At 38.5% G+C, this 18875-nt stretch overlaps 2 protein-coding genes across 3 annotated transcripts in view; both read right to left on the bottom strand.

Annotated features, from left to right (window-relative positions):
• slc16a4 (solute carrier family 16 member 4) overlaps positions 1–11990 on the bottom strand; it is a 31594-nt gene extending 19604 nt beyond the window's left edge. The window contains exons 1-3 of one of the 2 annotated variants that reach the window (XM_084916525.1): positions 11352–11990; positions 10913–10990; positions 6331–6468 (exon numbers count right to left, since the gene is read on the bottom strand). The gene's annotated coding sequence lies outside the window, so the exon portion shown is untranslated. The remainder of the gene's footprint in view (positions 1–6330; positions 6469–10912; positions 10991–11351) is intronic. The other variant, XM_084916526.1, reaches the window with a different exon arrangement.
• A 96-nt stretch (positions 11991–12086) lies between these two features.
• lamtor5 (late endosomal/lysosomal adaptor, MAPK and MTOR activator 5) lies at positions 12087–16817 on the bottom strand. The gene is made up of 4 exons (XM_084916527.1): positions 16673–16817; positions 16517–16578; positions 13924–14041; positions 12087–12470 (listed from the first exon to the last, which is right to left on the bottom strand). The coding sequence occupies exons 1-4, from the start codon at positions 16705–16707 to the stop codon at positions 12410–12412; spliced, it is 276 nt and encodes a 91-aa protein (XP_084772653.1). The 5' UTR covers positions 16708–16817; the 3' UTR covers positions 12087–12409.
• Between the last annotated feature and the right edge of the window lie 2058 nt (positions 16818–18875).

Below are 18875 nucleotides of genomic sequence, written 5' to 3'. Positions count from 1 at the left end.
GGCTGTGCCAGGGTCAGCGATAAAACACAAGGGCAAACAGCAGCACAGATTAATGCATCTCAACAACAATGCAGACAGCAGTAAACAAACTCAGCAGTAAGTTTAGAAACTCGTTTAAAGTTAAGCATCTGTGTTGAGATCCAAGACACAGAAGGATGTGCATTTTAGCTTTCGTAGTGATGGTTTATCCTTAACATCCTGTTTTACCTGTAACTGTTGTTTTACTGGTGTAGAGAAACTGTGACAGCTTCCTCTCCAAACTGCGCTCTGGACACTCCTTGACTGATAAACTTCATATCTTTACAGTTGCCATCTCCACCCATAGATCCACCCATAGCTTTGACAGCCACACATGTTATTTAGCAACCAAACAATAAAAGCGCTTAGGTACCCCCAAAATGTTTCTTCTGTTTTTCTTCTGCCATGGAACAATATGGCAGCAGCTGGAGCTGACTGGGGCCAGTCCCTTTTTACAAAGTTTCATGTCTGGGCCTTGGGCACTCTAGCACCACTAATGGGCTGAAGTTGGATTTGCGCCTAACTTCTGAACGATATGCCCAATTTTCAAACAAGAGCTGCGGTGATCTCTTGGATCAGCCTGGATTCAAAGCAATCCATGATGCCATTCTCAAGCACATTGGATTTTTTGAAAAGTTTTACATGTTTGTTCAAAAGCTCCTTTATTTTTTGCAGTCCTTACCATAATCGGCAAAGCTATCCTTTACACGAAGACCTTTTAGACCTCACCAAATGTATCATATGGCGTGTTCATTTTTAAAAGCTTTGAATCATCACAGCCAATGGAAATGTGCAGCGAGGTGCCAAACAACTACCTCATAAATTGGCAAAGACGTGCATTTAGGATCTTACTGAAGGGTTAAATCACAATTTACCTCAGCTTGGGGCGACCGTGGCTCAGGGGGTTGGGAAGCAGATCTGTAACCGGAAGGTTGCCGGTTCGATCCTCAGGCTCTCTGTCCTGGTTGTTGTGTTCTTGTGTTGTGTTCTTGTCTTGGTTCAAGACACTTTACCTTCCCGCCTACTGGTGTTAGCCAGAGGGGCCGATGGCGCAATATGGCAGCCTCGCCTCTGTCAGTCTGCCCCAGGCTACAACTGTAGCCTTCACCAGTGTGTGAATGTGAGAGTGAATGAATAGTGGCATTATAAAGTGCTTTGAGTGCCTTGAAAAGCGCTATATAAATCCAATCCATTACTATTATCTTCAGAAAGTTATCATAATAACTGTGTGTTACAATAAATCAATATTCATTCGTTAACATAACTGTTATTATATCTCAGCAACCGTTGCAAGTTTTACACTATAAAGCCCCCTGTCCATTGTGATTTTAGCAGAATACATGATCGTAAATTATCCCAATAAAATACTAACGTGTCCCTGCTCAGTGTTTGACAGTCAGTTACATAAGATTGCCACGTATTTGTGACCAGAGATATATACGCTGTCGATGAAGGTTTAATAAATAAGTAAGCCATTCGGTTCTGCTGTATCTGCAGAATAAAGGATTGTGACTTTAAATATTAATCGTAAGTTCTGCAGAAAGAGATAATATGTGTATAAGAAGACGGTACTTCAAGAAACGAGCAGAGCTGTAAAAAAGAAATCTGCAAAAACAAAAAAAACAAAACCACGGGGCAAACTCCAAGTTTACCAAAATATTAGCTGTAACTGCCTATCCTGTGCCAGGGGTACTGGACAGTCTAACACAGAGCAGAACTGTCTTTCACGTAGCTCTGAAAAGGAGGATGTGAAAGCAGGATTCCAGTGTGCAATGTAAAGACAATATTTGAACAGAGCTATCCTAAAGTCTAAACAATGCAACTCTAAAGTGATTCCATACTGACCACAGATGGTTTTTGGCTCAGGCTAACAAGGCAGCTGCACCGGCTGGACAGAAGCCAAAGTCATTGCTCCTCAACACTGCCACTGTTGCCTGATGCATCCCATACATTCTTAATGAGCATTTCTCACACTGCAGTAAAGAGCTGATGTTGAGTGGTGACTACAGACAGATAGGGCACAGCACATGCAGCTGACTCTCCAATAACCTTACCTTTTTTTTTTAAAGCTGTTCAGATGATTCGTTTGCTAGTGAGTAACCAAGTTACTGATGTTTCTATGATAACTACAATATGATGAATTCTAATATGAATTATACTGTATTGACACACCATCAAGTTTTGTCATGTAGCAGGTAATCCTAAATTACATTGGCTTAAGAAAATGGATGGATGGATGTAGCAGCTGAGTCAAAGGGGACCTAACACTCGTATTTCAAGTTTCCAAACTTTTTATTGTGGGAGTCAAGTATCCACCAATCTTCTTTGTGATCTTCTTCTTTAATCAGGCTCCATTTCCAGCATCATGTGACTGATATATCCGCTACCTCTGCTCGACACATGTCCAAACCATTTCAGCCTTGCTTCTCTAACTTTGTCTCCAAACTGAGCTGTCCCTCTGACATACTCATGTTTACCCTGTCCACTCTAGTCACTTCTGTAAAAAGTCTTGATATTCGTCTCCAGCCACTCTACCCTGCCTGTGCTCCCTTCTGAACTGTCTATTGTTTTGAATGGTTGAACCCAGGTATTTAAAGGTATCTACCCTCACTACCCCCACTCCTTGCAGTTTTCCTGTTACACCCTTCTCTCTCAGTCACACAGCTGTTTTGCTTCTACTGACCTTCATTCCTCTTCTCTCCATTGCATACCTCCACCTCTCAACACTCTCTTCCACCTGTTCCCTACTCTCACTACAAAACACGATGTTGTGTCTGAACATCTTAGCCCATGTAGACTTCTGTCTGACCATATCTGTAAACCTGTCATTTAACACTGCATTGCTGGATAAAACCTACAGAGCACACAAGTTTATATGGTAAAGAAGCATATGAGATTAATAATGTTATGAACAACTAATGAACAAAATCCATGTTTGACTTTTTTTTTTTAAAGTTAACAGTAGGTGAAGTTGTGTTTGGTGTTCACAGCTGTTCCCCGCTTGGTTTACTAAAAACCAACAGCTTCAAAGGGCCACCCAAAACCAGTTGAACCATATGAGCATCACAACAACTTTAAACCTTTGCTGCATTTAAACAAATGGCACAACAACAGTGACTTCATTCATTATCTATAACTATCGATTACTACTGACATAAAGGCAGTTATTCGAAACTGTTTGCTGTCAGAAAGCAGTCCACCTGTTTATCCTAAGTCTTTTGTAGCCAGCATTGCTAACTCAGTCTGACTTAGAAATGTATAAAAAGCCAGGACCAAACTAGAGAGAGAGAGCACACAGAGCGGATTAAATGGGAATGAATTGGGCCAGTGTAGTGCAAGAAAAGTATTTCCCCCTATGTGCGGTTAACAAGTTGTCCTTAGAGAGTGCTTGAGCGCATGTTTGTGAATGTGCCGAGTTTCAGGGTTTGAGCGACAGGGGACTGGAGTCCAGCACTTTGTAGTGTGGTGTTCACACTGTGTTACCGCAGATCTTTCATGCAAACCTTCTCTTTGCAAGACTTCATATGTGCATCTGGTCGAATACTGCATTTCATTGAGGTTACTGTGTGTGTAATGTTCTCCAAAACCTGTTCCTAACCTACATTTCCTTCATACTGCTACCAATGAAACTACTGCCAAAACCAAAACACAATGACAACAAATATTTTGCAGCTCCACCCACTGAGTGCAAGACTTTACATGACATCCACACTGAGCAAACTTGTGCACTTTCCCATGAAACACTTGCAATTATATTTTTTAAGTATGGCAAATCCAGTATTTATGACATCCATCTAACAATTCAGCACATCCATATATACTGAATTACAGTCTCCCACTTCCTAACTGGCAAATCACCATAAATATTTGCATGTAACCTCCACATTGCATAACATGACCTTGTTTGTGAAACCTTTCACAGAGTAACAGCTATAGACCTGCTAGACCTGCTAGAGCAGGTCTATATTTGAGTCGAGTCCTAGAGCACCTTTTAAGGTCAAACCAGGCAGACACACCTAGCCTGGCTTTGTACTATTCAAAATAAACCCACTTATTATCAGCCAGTTGTTGTGAGGCAATAACAAAGTTTTCATGCTAACTCAGCATGCAAGCCTCTCTCTAACCTGAGAGCAAACTGGAGCTATAAAATCAAAATTCAAAGATCCAACATTAATGTTAAGTCACCGTGTCTTGAACACACTCAAGCACTCTGCTTTAGGTTTAGCTGGCTACAATTAGCCTAAACAGGGGTCTAAACCAGTGAGATAATTCAAACTCTGAAGTATAGAATAAAAAATATCCAAAGGCCTTTATGCAAATTATCCAACCATGACAGTACACCTATTAGACCAGTTTATTGCTCACTAGAGAGACATTTTTTGTTCATTCTGAAGGGAGAGCTAATTGAATAAATAAAATAACGTGCTTTATTTCCTTTACTACCAGGATGAACTTCTGAGAAGAGGTATGAGGTTTTCAGGGATCTAATGGAAGAATGTGTCGACTTTAATTCACCTGATTCTAAAGACAAATGTTTTTGAGTACAAGGGAGACACTTAACCCCCTTTTGTGCTCAATTAACTCATTTCAACAGTTTCTTTTCTCCACTATGCAGTATCTATGGCAACCTGATCTGTGGGATAATATTTCAGGTTTATGAATTGGACTGAATTTTTTTATACTGTGAACAGGACAATGGCAATCACTGGTGACTGGACTAACCTTATTTGAGATGAAAATGCAAAAAAGGCAATCACATTCAAGAGTTTGCATTTCCAATTTGCAATCTAGACAGCACTTGATTTTGAGTATTGACATTTTTTTCTCTATTAATACGTTGCTTAGAAATGACGGCAAAAATAAAAGGTCTTTTAACTCTTCAGCATTCTAAGTTTCTTTTTATTTCTCCTTTTCCTTTACAGAAGTGGACTAGTTTGTCGAAACCTGCAGATAAACTCAGGCTAAGAAAAACAACCCAAACTAGAGAAAAAAGAAAATAACTTATGAAGTTAAATATGACAAATTGCCAACTAAATATAACAAAAGACAAAAACAACTTCATTTCAGGGCGGCCCCTGAAGTACATCCACTGTTTGACACCATTGTCTGACCCTTACAAGAAGCTAAACTCGTCTCTATGTATCCTCAAGTTCACTCCAGGAAATATTTCATAACTGTGTTTCATCTGTTATCCAAAAGAAAATTGTAAATAGGTAAACAGTGTTTAACAAAAAGCATATTAATGAACATAATCTCAGACTGTTTAAAATCAACACATCACCCAACACTTTCCCAAATGTGCCCCTCCTTTGTACTGCAGTTGGCACATTACTTCGGGATCTTGATTATAAAAGCAGCCTGGTTTGGCAGCTACTGGATCCAAACCCGAGGAAAGCCAAATACAGTTTGAAGGAGAGGTGAGAAACAGATTAATTAAGTACACATCTTAAAATGTGATATGTTTCATTGTTTTAGAATCGTACATGCAGGTTTATTCTGCTCTGGTTGGAACTTTTTGCCCACAGAGGCTTGAGTTTTCTGCTTAAGGTAGAGTTTCCCAAAAATGTTGTGTCAAATTTTAAAAAATAACAAAAAAAAAAGTGCTCCATTAACACACTTAAAAAAAAATTATTAGTGTTAAAAATATCATTATAATAACACCCACAAAATCTTTCACCTGGTTATTTGTGTCCCAATCGATGTAGCTCTGCACCCCACTTATGGGGCCCGGCTCATGGTTTTAGAACCACGTGCTAAGAGTAATATGAGACTTTAGCAGCTGGAGGGTTGGAATCAGGAGGTTCCTATAGCATAACAGTATGAATTTCTTCCAGCTTGAGCTGAAGTTCTGATGGCACCAAAAAAAACCAGGCACCGTGGTTTTCAAACTCCCAACTCATACAAGTTCTTGTCTTTTGGACTCGTACACAGTAAACTCAAAGACTGTTTGTCTCTAGAAATTAAGTCAGACTCTAACTGAAAGTTGTGTTTCCTCTTAATAGCATTTTCTGTGACCCCAATACTGCCCCCCCCCCCCCCCCACACACACACACACACACACACACACACACACTAGTTCTAGAACCACATGGCACTAAAGAGATCAAGGAAACCTTTGCAGATATCAGATCTCTTCAGTGAGGTCTTATATTCAGAGGTTGCAGAAAAAGAATATTCAAAAAGCATCAACGTTATACAAAAAAAACAGTTCTCTTTTCACCTGCTGTGAATGACTATTTAATTCGAATTACATTTTAAGATGTTTAAATCGATTTCTTATTCAGATGAAAATCTTCCTTTAGTAGAGCTTACCTGTTATGTTTTGTAGGTAGAATCCCTGAAGGCACTGTAGGTGAAGAGAAATCTAAGAAGTCCTAGTTTCTGAGTACCACCCTCAGAATGATTGAAGGGCACTTGGAACTACAGCTGCACCAAGATCAGCTTCATAACCTACAAATATAAGTGATATAAAAACAGAAGAAATCATTGTGTTGAAGCATATGTTTTAGCACCTGTCAATGAGGCACCATTTAGAAAGAAGAAAGATAAATAAAACCACAGAGCCTGTAGGGAAATCCATTACATTAGAATACAAGCAAACTAGTTGCATTATTGTTCATCAGTCGTAAAGAAGACCCATCAAGATGTAGTCATAAATGTAGAACAGCGTAAAATAAATAAATAAATGTGTCTATTTTAAGAGTTAACTATGTGTAGCCTGTGGTGAATAACTACAGGCTAAACAGCGAATAATAACTTTCTTACTTAAGTGGGCTGTATCTAAAGGCTTAGGGCTAATACAGGAAAACCAGCTTCACGGTGCAACAATTGTACAAAAAGTGGGTCAAACAAAGATCACACTTCCAAAATAGTAACACACTTTACTCAGATATGGCAAAACATTCGATTGGGTAGGAGTCTGAAAAACAGGGTAGTTTGAGAACATACTCTATCACTGTAATATTTATAGTACCATGATTTGAAATTGGTGAAATGATCTCCCTGTGCTGCATTACTACTGTCAGATAGAGCCTGTAAAATGGGTTTCATTTGACCACAAGATCCAAAATAAACTGAATCCAAAAAGTACTCTAAAAAAAATAAAGATTTTGATAAAAAAAAATCAAAGGATGTTTCTATTGAACTGGGTAGCACCGAGCTCCATATGTAGGCCATAATGAAAGAGGGATGGAGTATAAATGAAAAGCAGGTTAGCGCAGAATTCATGTTAAAAAGGGCAAATGTCTTAAAAGGAGGAGGTATGTTACTTATAACTACACATTAACTGATTAATAAATGGTAGTTTAAGGCACATCAAGTGTGGGAAAAACAACAGCTGGCTTCTTTAATAGTGCCTTCATTTAAAACTTGCTGAACTGGAGCACTTTCCTCTCTTCTGTCAGAGACGAGAGGAATTGTTTTGATAATATATCAAAAAACTAAAAACCTGTTTCTCAAAAAACTTAACCAAACTTTTCATTCTTGACCAAGGTTCTAAAGTTCCTTCACCAAACACACTTTTTAACCACATTTTTAACACTTTTATCATTTAAAGTTATGCGCTTAAATAATTATTGAATGGTTCTACAGTTTCAATGTTAATGCCATGCTTTTAAAAATATTTTAAATTGAGAGCCTACCAATTCAAATTCCCAGCCACGGCTGGCCTCAGCTGCTGTGTCAGGTGTCTCTGTGCACGAAGAAAGGCTCACGTGATCTCTGTGCCCCTCATTATAGTGGGTGCCTGCCTGACACCTACTCCTCGTCCCCTACCTGTGTGACTTTGCCTTCTTCCACCCTTAGCTGGGTAATTACCTTGCCCAAATGCCGTTAATTGTGGCCCCTAATAAACAGCGATACTTGATCAAAAAAGGTCAACCTGTATTTATTTTAGCATTGACTAATGAAATTGATCTTTTTTCATCATTTTTCCATTAGGTTTACCCAAAACCCATGAGGATGCAACCTATGTATGTATGACGTATGTTCAAACCTTCGGTTGTACAGTTCTCTAAGGACCTGTTTACAGAAAACAGGGGCACAATCGAGATATCCGTTATCAGTGCTGACTGACAGCAGGGCTATTCAACTTCTATAGCAACAGGTAGGAAAATTACTGAGGGTCCATACAATAATGTATACAGTATAACTTTAATAGCTATTTTACTAGGTGGCATCAAGTAGTCACGCGCATTCCTTTTCCTTTGTGGTATCATTTTAAGTGCTTCTAGACAGCAGCCAATCCATATAAAAAAGTAGGACAGTCTTCATTATGATGCACAAAGAGCTATATGTAAAAGAAAAAAAAACAGGACAAGAATAATTTGCTGGCAGGCACAACAAATGTAGCTGGTTGGATACTGTATAACTGTATACATCAGACTAACGTTAAGCTTACATTAATTCGGGGCCTGTTCATAATAAGAAAAACGCATCTAATTATATACATTAAGTCTTTAAACCAGGTGTATAAGTGTAAAATGCTCACAGTAAGACAACACAGTTATCAAAGTAATTATAAACTGGCATGTCCATGGCAGAATCACAACCTATTCCAAGCAGTCACAAGTGGCTTGCAGCAGGTTCATACCCATATTTGTTTAAGGTGAAGTCACTAAAACAGTATCCAGAGTAGCAGGGCTGTTTGCACAATCACAACAATAGAAAAATAGATGGCAGTCTTTGTAGTGTCACTAATACAGCATTACATGCTTTAGTAACATTGTAGACTAACCATACATACGAAAAAATGGGTAATTTAAAGTTGTTTCAGCCAATGAGAAAAGCTGGGCTGCCATTTCTTTGCTTGCAGCATTATGCAACCACCCCTGCATCCAATTTCATGAAACTGGAGGGGCGGGGGGGGGGGGGGGGGGGGGGGGGGGGGAAGGGGTGGGGATAAAGGGGAGAGGGGACATGAGCAAATGAGAACCCAATGAATTTTGGGGCAGTTCTTTAGAGGTGGAGTGAATAGGGCATAGGTGGGTTTGGTTTGACGGAAGACGTGTCCCTCTAACTCGCCAGGGAACAGCATGCTCTCGTTGGGGATTGAAAACATTTTCATGATGGAAAGGGACGCTTTGTGCAGTGGGGTGCAGTGGACTTTTTAGCTTTACAGGCCAACACTGTAAAGCCAAAAGTCAAAAGTCCACTGCACTCTCACTGGAAATGCTGTTTGTAGCAAAGATAGAGTGCATTTGACCAATTCAATGTGAAAGATGCACTCATCAATACATTGCTTTTACACAGATGTTTGCCTTCTTCGCTTGCAACCTATTTGATGGAAAATAGGTAACAAGAACACAGCGCTAACCTCAGTAAGAACATCCTCTGAATGTGTCTGTTATGACGGGCGTCCTATCCGACCAAGATTCTGTCCTCTTGCCACACAGAGGTGTGGCACACAGAGGTGTGGCAAGAGCAGACGTTTTGCTTTTAGTTGATAAGTAACATACCTGATTTGACTTTCCGTGTCCTGCACTTTAAGTTTCACAGTTTCCCTTCTGTCATTAACAGGCTTATCCAACACGCACTGCATAGATTTGATTGTTCATTATTTGTGTTTCCTCAGGCTGGTAAAGATGCATTTTCCAGGCGGAGGTCACATAAAAAGTCAAGAATTATTTCAGGTTTTTTCAGGTATGGATGAGGTATTTACTAGATTAATGATGTTGTAGACTCAAGATTAAATGAATGAATGATTAAATTAGTGATCTTTGCGCACAGCATAATGTCAAAACCTGCGATTAGTGAGCCTCGGCATCTGATCTTTCACTCCAATGATCCTAGCTACAGTCACCATCAGTAACTAAGAGAACACCGTTCTGTGAATGCAGACTTAGTAAATAACAATATTTAGTTATAGAAGACCTTAAAGTACTAGGTTAGTTTCAAGCTGGCTTTACAATCTTTGACAAATTGACAGGAAAACTAGTGATCTGCATTGTTCAGGAAAACTACTGGGTGTGTCTTAGTCTTAATACAGTTAATGGGTGCTTTTTTCTCATGCAACTGTAAAGAAATTGCATGCTGTGTACTTCTGTGTGTGTTATAGTCTACTTGCCATCTACCGTGCTCTGTTAACATGCCAGAGAAAAGAAAAAAAAAACCAGTCATCCGGTCCAAAAGTGTTCTATAGCTGCATTAGTAAGAAAGACAACTCAGATTATTTAAAATTTTTAAACATGCTAGATCAACCTTTAACCTTGTTCCCTATTAATTATCTCGCATTAAGTTTCTTCTTATGGATTTATCACCTCGTGTGCAGCTTGGAACTGAGACTTGCTTGTTGATAATTCCACTTAAAAGTAAAAGGCATGCCCTTGCATGCAAAACCTGTGAAAATAAAAAATAGTGATGGACATAGTTGTGGTCACCTGTGCCACTTTTCATATGCACACAGGGCTTTGGAACCACACTGGAATCGCCCCAAGACCGGAGATGCAAAGTCCTATTCATAGTCTCCAGGTGATCAGCAGAGGAACAAGTCAACCATTTCATCATAACATGTTTTATTTGGAGTACTCCAGTCAACATAAAGTGTTAACAAAGCACAAGTATTAGTAATTAGGCCTGTTCACTGCCAGTGACATACTTTTGTGTGGATTATGCATCGATAGCTGAACTTTTTTTTCTCCTGGGAGATTAAATGGGAGTTTACATCTCCTAGGAGATTACATAAACTACGACTTTGCTAAAACTCACAAAAAAATTAATTTAATTATACTTCGTTTATTATTGCTTGGTGACACTGTCTTTATGACTTTTGGTCCCATCAATCAAAATAACCCATATCTTCCAGCAGTCTTGCTTCTACATCAGGAATAGTGAGATTATGGAGCAAGCCTTTGACTTGCAGTCGTATTATAGTGGGGAAAAAACAGGGTGGTCTTACCTTGTGTAGCTGCAAGCCAGTCCTTATCTTCACTTCGCAGGCCGGTTGCATTGCGCCCCTCACTTCAACTCAGCACCGCTGCGAAGTGAAGAGAAGGGTCGCTCAAACAGATGTGAAAATTCAGGCAGACATGGGATGGCACTGACACGAGATTATATCTCTTATCCACCAGACCAAAAAAAGAGGCCCGAACCTGGACTGACGCAATCTAGGTGAAACTCTCTTAACCCCGAAATAACTTTCATGGGTCAACGAGGATACCGGTCTGTTTTTGGACAGTTATATTTCTATCCGTGTCTGAGCTTTGTGTGTGGGAGAACATAGATCTTTACCAATAAAAGAAAAATCCGGTTAAAATTTAATCCGAACATTTCGTTTACTCATCTGAGGAATAAGTAAGTTGAAACGTGTTTGCAGTTAAAGAAGAAGCTGCTCGTACCTTTGATTTCCCCCTACCGTCGACTTGCTTCTGTCCCGCTTTGAACTAGTTTGTTTTGACGCGTAATTTGGGGTTTTCTCGCTCAGAGCTTCTGCGCCCATGAAAGACGTGCGCGTCACCATTGAGGGACTTCTCGTCACAGAGAGACTGCTGCGGGACGTTTTTCTCCGGGGATGATCGTGCCATAACTTTGCCTCTATGCGCGGGACCCTCTGAGTTGCATCTCACATCTCAGCCTCAGCATCGCTCTCTGTGCCGAGGAGCTGCAGAGGGCAAAGCCTTCGCGGAGGAGAACCACGTGACTGTAGCACCAATGAGCCCCAATCTGAAAGCTCGGAGACTAGGAAGGAAAAAAAAATCCCCTCTGCGGTCAGAACCTTAGAGCGAGGCAGACTTTACTCACATTACACGGTCTAGTATGTGAATAGGAGACCATGTGCTATAGAAAGCAAGATAGGCGGGAACTATATCTAAAAATAGGCCATCTGCAAGCAATATTACAAAATCAGTGCAAGTTCTTACAGAGGAGAGCACCCGGATGATACCTGTTCCCACCTGCACCTACTCTCAAAACGACTGGGCCTTTATAGCAGCTCCGTTTAATGATTGCAAACTCTGAAACCAGTTTTTTCTCACCTCTGCAGCGAATATCATCCAGCTTCCAAGAAAATGCCTCAACCATGTAAGACTGAGCAAAGGAGAAAACAATGAATACTTAACACACATTAGGCAATCTCAAAGTCAAGTTAAAGTTTATTAGGGGTTGTTACTCTGTGCACGACAGCCTTGAAATCAAAAAGACACAGGAACAGAGAGCGTTGATATAACAAAGCACGGAGCTGGTTTTGGAAATGATATCAAAGTAACAGTATTACTTTCAGATCAGTGTTTACCATTCAATTTAAAGAACAAGCATCTTCTTATTTAAATATGGAGTCTGAATATACAGAAACAGCAAATCAGTTTTTGGATTGCGTGAATAAATTTAATGTGCACACTTGTGCATACACTTCTTTACAAAAAGAGAGAAAAAAAAATCCTCAGCGAGTCGGTTGTCTTCAAGATGCAATCTTATGAACTGCTACTGTGATGGTCCCGTGACTCCTCACCAGAATGTTTCTAAAGAACAAATAAAGATAAAAAAAAAATGTAGAAACTCTGAGCTGATAAACAAAAACTGTACTGACAAACAGGGATTAGTCAAAGGTGACAAAGTTCAGGAAATGCTCTGTTTTTCTCTATGACATGTTTTCACCTTTGACTGATAAATCTTTTTCAACCTGTCAGTCGTACACTGCTAATATGATGATCAGTATGAGCAATCAATCAATGATTATTACTCAAAAAAAATTTTTTTGTCGTCATCATTACCACAAATTTCAGTAAACGAGGTAAACTAGCACAGAAAGAAAGCACCACTTCCTAGATTTCATCACAAAACCACAAATTTGTTCTTATCAAGCGGTTACAAATGATCAAACTCTAGAAATAATCAGAACAAAATAAATATCCACCTTTAAAAAGGAAACAGTCAAAAAACAATAACAACAAAAAACAGGCTTATCCATTGTCTCTATCCTATCACTTTAAAGTATTTTTAATAACTTCTCCTTTATGGTCACAAGTATTTCGAGAGCTGATGTTAATGGTGCACCAGAAGGGGGCAGCAGAGCTGCAAAAATAAAGTCTTTTTGTCAAGCCTGTGATCAGTTAAAGAAATTAATCATTTGATTTTGGCCTGTTTTCAGATGTTTTTCGGAGGTACTGAAGATATGTTTAGCCTATTTTAGAGTTCAGAAATGTAGAATTATTGTAGAGACACTGACACTGCCCTCGATGTAATAAAGGCCTGAGTGTGTCATAAACTTAGGAGTAGATTTCTAGGAAACCTTCCCCCACTTGAGCTGTGAAAGTAAGACAAAGAGAAGTTAATGTTGAGTGGAAATTCCCCAGGTGAGACCTGGGTGGAGGTCTCAGTGTTTGTAATATGTTAACTCTGTTTTCTCTGTTGTGTAGAGGAATTTGGTGTAGCTTAGGTGAGGAGATTACTTTTATGACCGGCAGGAAGTCACGTACACAGAGACACACACACACACACAGTGCTTTGACTGTTATGACGCACCCACACCTACATGCACAGTCACTCACGTGCACTCACATAGACACACAGGTACACGCACACACAGGCACTCACGTGCTCGTGCATACACACACAGACACAGATTTTGCAGCACACCATGGTGGTTTTATGATAGGGTCGCTTCTACAAAACTGGAGTGAAGATCTGCAGAGGGACACCGGCCTTGCACGTCTTCCCTTCTAGAAGATGGATGCTTAAATGAAGATGAATAAAGGTTTTGTGAAAATGATTACTGAGTTCCGGTGCCGTCTCTGGATGCCCAAGGAATAAAAAGAACCGGGGTGAAACTGATTTCGTAACAGTACTCGTCTCCCTGCATATTAATCAGTGCAAGCACAGACATGCTTGAATTCACTGAGATGGAGAAAAAAAAGGAGAGATGAAAGTCAGTCAAACAAAAACCAAAAAGACAAAAGTCGTGTCAGTGCTCACCCCGACTCGGACTCCAGGCATACGGTTGGAGTATCTGTTGGGTCTTTTGTGAGAGCTGCAGCTTGTTTGGCCAAAACGGACACAACACCGCCATGTTCATCAGACAGGGACCCGCGGCCTGGAAATAAAAGACTTCTTTTTACAAAAAACACTCAAACCAGTGTTGATTAATTTCCCTTTAAGGTCATCGTGCATCTAACAAACTCATGTTGTCTAGCTTCTAGCTGAGGAGCCAAACCAACATTTTTTGATTTTAACACATTTCTTTGTTGATAAGGAAAACCAGGCTACACCTGAAGGAACAAATCCACGGTTTCGAACAAGCACACTAACTTCAGTGCATTTCCAGGCCTACTCTTAGCAACAATCCAAAAAGTTTGTGCATCTGGTCAAGAAGTCAGATCAAGACACACAAAACCCTGGAAAACACAATTTGCTGTTTCTGCACTTCAGTTTTTGTAAGATGAACAAAAATGAACATTTTACAGCATTATGTGGATAATTAGTTGGATTTGTCTGTAGATTTTGTTACGTTAGGACAGACAGTCTGTATGTAAGTTAAGTGGCTGCTGGCTCTAGGTTCATATTTACTACGCGGACATGAGAGTGCTGTGAATCTACTGAACTAAAATGTAGGAAGAAGTCAAATAAATACAGAAAGCTGTCAGAGAGTCAGACAGCAAAATTGTTTGGCCAGTAAGATTTTATTCATAATATTTTAATGAAGTTTTTTTGTTTGTTTTGAAGCACATACTTCAAATACACACAACTATCACACAGTGGACATTCCATCGCAGTGAAAAGTGAGCCTGTGAGTAGAGAGTCTACTTGTATTTCAAAGTCTGATGGTGAAATGTAATAAAATCCACAAATGCTGATAAAGCAGCACATAATCTGGTGTAAGTGATAACCCTTCCAGCTGAGTTATACCACTATCAATATGCTAATTATGTTTTTGAATGAAACATACACGACACACAATTTGTTATTAAAGAGCAGCAATTTTTTGTATCAGAGGAAACCTAGTAAAACTTTTACATTTACAGTGGTCCCTCGCTATAACGCGGTTCACCTTTTGCGGCTTTGCTGTTTCGCAGATTTTTTTTGTGCAATTTTGCATGATTTTTATTTTATTTATTTATTTATTTTTACAGGGCGTTGTATTCTGCGTCCTGATTGGCTGTAGACCATTGTCAATCAATCTCCTCCGTGCCGTGTCTCCTGTACAGTACAGAATGCGTTCAGCTTGTCAAATTTACATAAATCTTCAATCGCTAGCAGTGTGACTCGGAAGTGCTGTACTGTATGTTTGTACGTTTTCTCCCCAACAAACACAACAATGTCAACGAAACGTTTTGCACCGTCAAGGGCAACCGCGGGTGCCTTTGGTTTCATTCTATAATACTGGAGATCATCTATAATAATTATAAAAAATAAAGTTGGCTACTTCGCGGATTTCACCTATCGCGTGTTATTTTTAGAACGTAACCCCCATGATAAACGAGGGACCACTGTACATTTGAAAAATACCGTCTGTAACATTTATACCCAAGTTTGGATGATTTTTACAGGAACTACATCAAAGTTAATCAAGGGATCACTAAAACATTTATTAATCCTTGATAGAGCAAGCATAGGAGCAGGCTGCGCATGACTCTCAGTCATGTAAAAAAAGAATGTTTTCACGGGACTCGGTGGAGCACACTGCAGCCATCTTGTTCATGATGTTTAACATTTAACACATTTACCATGAGACATCCACTCATGGGAAGATTGTGGCATTGTGTGTTAACACACACCCAAAATTTCAGCTTTCATAATTAATTGTCTTTCATTCTCACTTGACTTATATGCAGAATGAAAATGAATTCTCCATCAACATAGTTAAAGTTTTTTAATTATTGTATTTTATTATTGTATTAGAATAATGTATTAGTAGTGGATGGTTTAAAAACAACTTCGAACTTATTATTCCAAAACTAATGATTACATTTGACTACAAATACAGTATGTACAATGCTAATACTCAGATCAGTATACAATATAGTTTTACTACAATTTTAAGTTGAGAAGCTTCTATTCTTTTTGAATAGTTTTTCCCTTCATAGTGATGTGTGTCTTTCTGTTTCATGCAGTGACAAATGTCACTAACCCATTATGATGAATGCTTTAGGTAGAAATTTTAGTATGGCCGTTGAGCTTCAACAATTAACAGATTGCAGGTAAAAAAAAAAATTCCCCACATTTCCAAAGAAATGCCCACAACCTTTTTATTATGAAGGAGCTTGACGTGGATTTTTTTAAATTAATACTTGTGTTTTTACTTTGTTTATTAGAATTATTCTTTTGCTCTTGAATCTGTTTTATATTGTCTTATGTATTACATTAAATGCTTATTTGTAGCCCTGTATTGATCAATAAGAACTTAATGTTTTCGTGAAAACAACACCACTCGGTACTCTCTCTCCCATCCAAAGCGTAATGACTTATGGCTAAATAACCCATAACTTTGAGCATCTGAGCAGTGACACCAGTGCACTTTGACAAGTAAAAGGCCAGTTAACGTGAACTAGTTTGGGGTTTCCTCACTTACAGCCCAGGTTGTGTCCTTGTTGATCCGTGCAGAGCACACCAACCACTGCTGGATTCTTCATGCTGCCACAAACAAACACACAGAAGGAGCGAAAGTCGCTTTAAAGGTCACAAAAACGTAAAACATATACTCAGTGCTAGAGTGGTTTTAACTTACGTATCATCGAGATGCTGTTCGAGGGTCGACTCCATTGTTACCAATCGGGAATAACTTAAATCGAAGTTTGCTCAATGAAGCTGTATTTTTGTTGTTGTCTGCAATCCTCAACGTTTCCGGGTAGAGTCAGCTGACTGTCACATGAACTAAGGGTCCTTATGAGGACCAAAATATGCCAAGCGCGGAAATATACAATAGTATGTAGGACCAAGTGAGTCATGCGCATTGAAATAAAGCGTTTCGTGATTTAATGATGAATGATGCATTAAAATACATTCCCTCATTCATTCATTTATTGGACATTCAGGCATTAATGAAGTCAATAATTATTTGATAATTCAATCGAAAATAAAAGGACTAATCATAAATAAATATTTCTAAATGAACTATAAATCCATTAATTTAATAAATTAATGGATTTATAGTTCATTTATAGTTCATGAATGTCATTTTATTTTAAATATTTATTATAATAAATATTTTAAATAAAATGGCATTAAACTAACAAATAAAAACTTAATAAAAAAAACATTTTTTTAATGCCAAATTTAAAAACTATTTTTTCAAAATCTTTTAAAAAAAATGCAATTTATAAAAGAGACATCGCTAAATGGATTTAAAAAATCAATTACAAATACAAATTTATTTCTGACATTTAAAATGAGGATTCCCACTCCCCAGTTTAAAATCTATTGCCTGCTTGCATTCACCTTTTCTGTTTTCTATGGGGTTAACTTCTATATTATCTAATTCATAATATATTGGCCGTTCTTACGTTCATATAAAGCACAGAGTTTGTGACTAGATAGATCGATATTTGCTAATACATTTTTGTAACTTCCATATTAATTAATTGTGCTGGAAAATCCCCGTAGATCAGTAGTTTCTGAAAAACTCAGAACAGTTCTTCTGGCACCAAAAACTATGCTACATTCAAAGTCACTTTAATCACCTTTGTTCTCCATTCTGATACTCAGTTTGAATTTCTTTTTTCTTTTTTTTCTCCTTCTTCTTTTTTTTTATTCTTTATTATTCATTCATTTTCTACTTTCTGTGCTATAAATAGACACACAGTCTCTAAGCACCAAAATCCTTTATTGCATAGAAACATGGTGGTCTATTTTTATCATTACTAAAGCACTGAAATTCAGAGTGTGGTAAAATCAGCGTTTGGATGTTGCAAACTTAAACTAAATCAGATATTTCCTCGCATTTTAGCAAAGCTGCATCTCAGGCAGCTCAAGATATGAACTCAAAGAAATATACTCCTCCATCACAAGGTCAGTATGTGCATACAAGGGAGTAACAATAAATATGTTTGCTTTTTTATTCATAATAACTGTGGAACGTTTGGGTTTTTTTTTCATTCTGCACAAGGAGCCAATCAGCAGGTGAAAAAGAAGCCGGTAAGTGATGAAAGTGTTTACACTCTGTTTACATCTTCTTTCAGCCCATCGATCCTCATTATAAAGAACACTGCTTTCTAGAAACACACCAACTTATTTTATCTTATTCATGTTTTCTTTTCTTTTTTTCTTTCTTTTTGCCTGTCCCATTTAGTTCTTTAGCCATCAGAATTGTTGTCTGAAGACCAACAAGGATACCCAATGGATTTACTTTGCCAAATGGATCATCACAGCCTTGCCATATTGGTCCATTTGATCAACCTTTGTTGTTATTATTATTATTATTTTTTTTTCAGTTGTTACAGACGGGACAGACATGACTGAGGGATAGGAAAGGGAGAAAGAAAGATGAAGGAAAAGAAAAACAGAAGGGAAGAGGGACAGTGAGAAAGGGCACTTAAAAAGAGAAAGAAGAAAAAAAAATCTCCTGGATCTCTCAGTTTGAATTTCAAAATGTCATCTCGACTGTCTCAATGCCTAAATAAAGAGTCATCAAACTTGCATATTTAATGAAGTGGCCAGTGAGTGTATGTCACAGTTTTGTGTGCAATGAAGCCAGAATGCAGGACACAACACAGAGGAGTCAATAGAAAGCTGATAATAAGTCCAAAAGCACAAAGAATACAAGGAGACCTGAAGACAACACAAGCACATGCACAGGGAACAAAACACCAACATGACAAAGATGAAAGTAATCAAGACAATTCAACAGACAGAAAATAAGATTCAAAAACAGGAAATCAGAGAGAAATAAATCACACTAAAGCAGGAAACAATCCAAAGGCTACAAATAAACA

Source organism: Perissodus microlepis, chromosome 20 (assembly GCF_051167445.1).
Source record: "Perissodus microlepis isolate ML-2025 ecotype Zambia chromosome 20, ASM5116744v1, whole genome shotgun sequence".
In the NCBI taxonomy this organism is placed as follows: domain Eukaryota; kingdom Metazoa; phylum Chordata; class Actinopteri; order Cichliformes; family Cichlidae; genus Perissodus; species Perissodus microlepis.
This window is presented reverse-complemented; position numbering and strand designations above follow the sequence as displayed.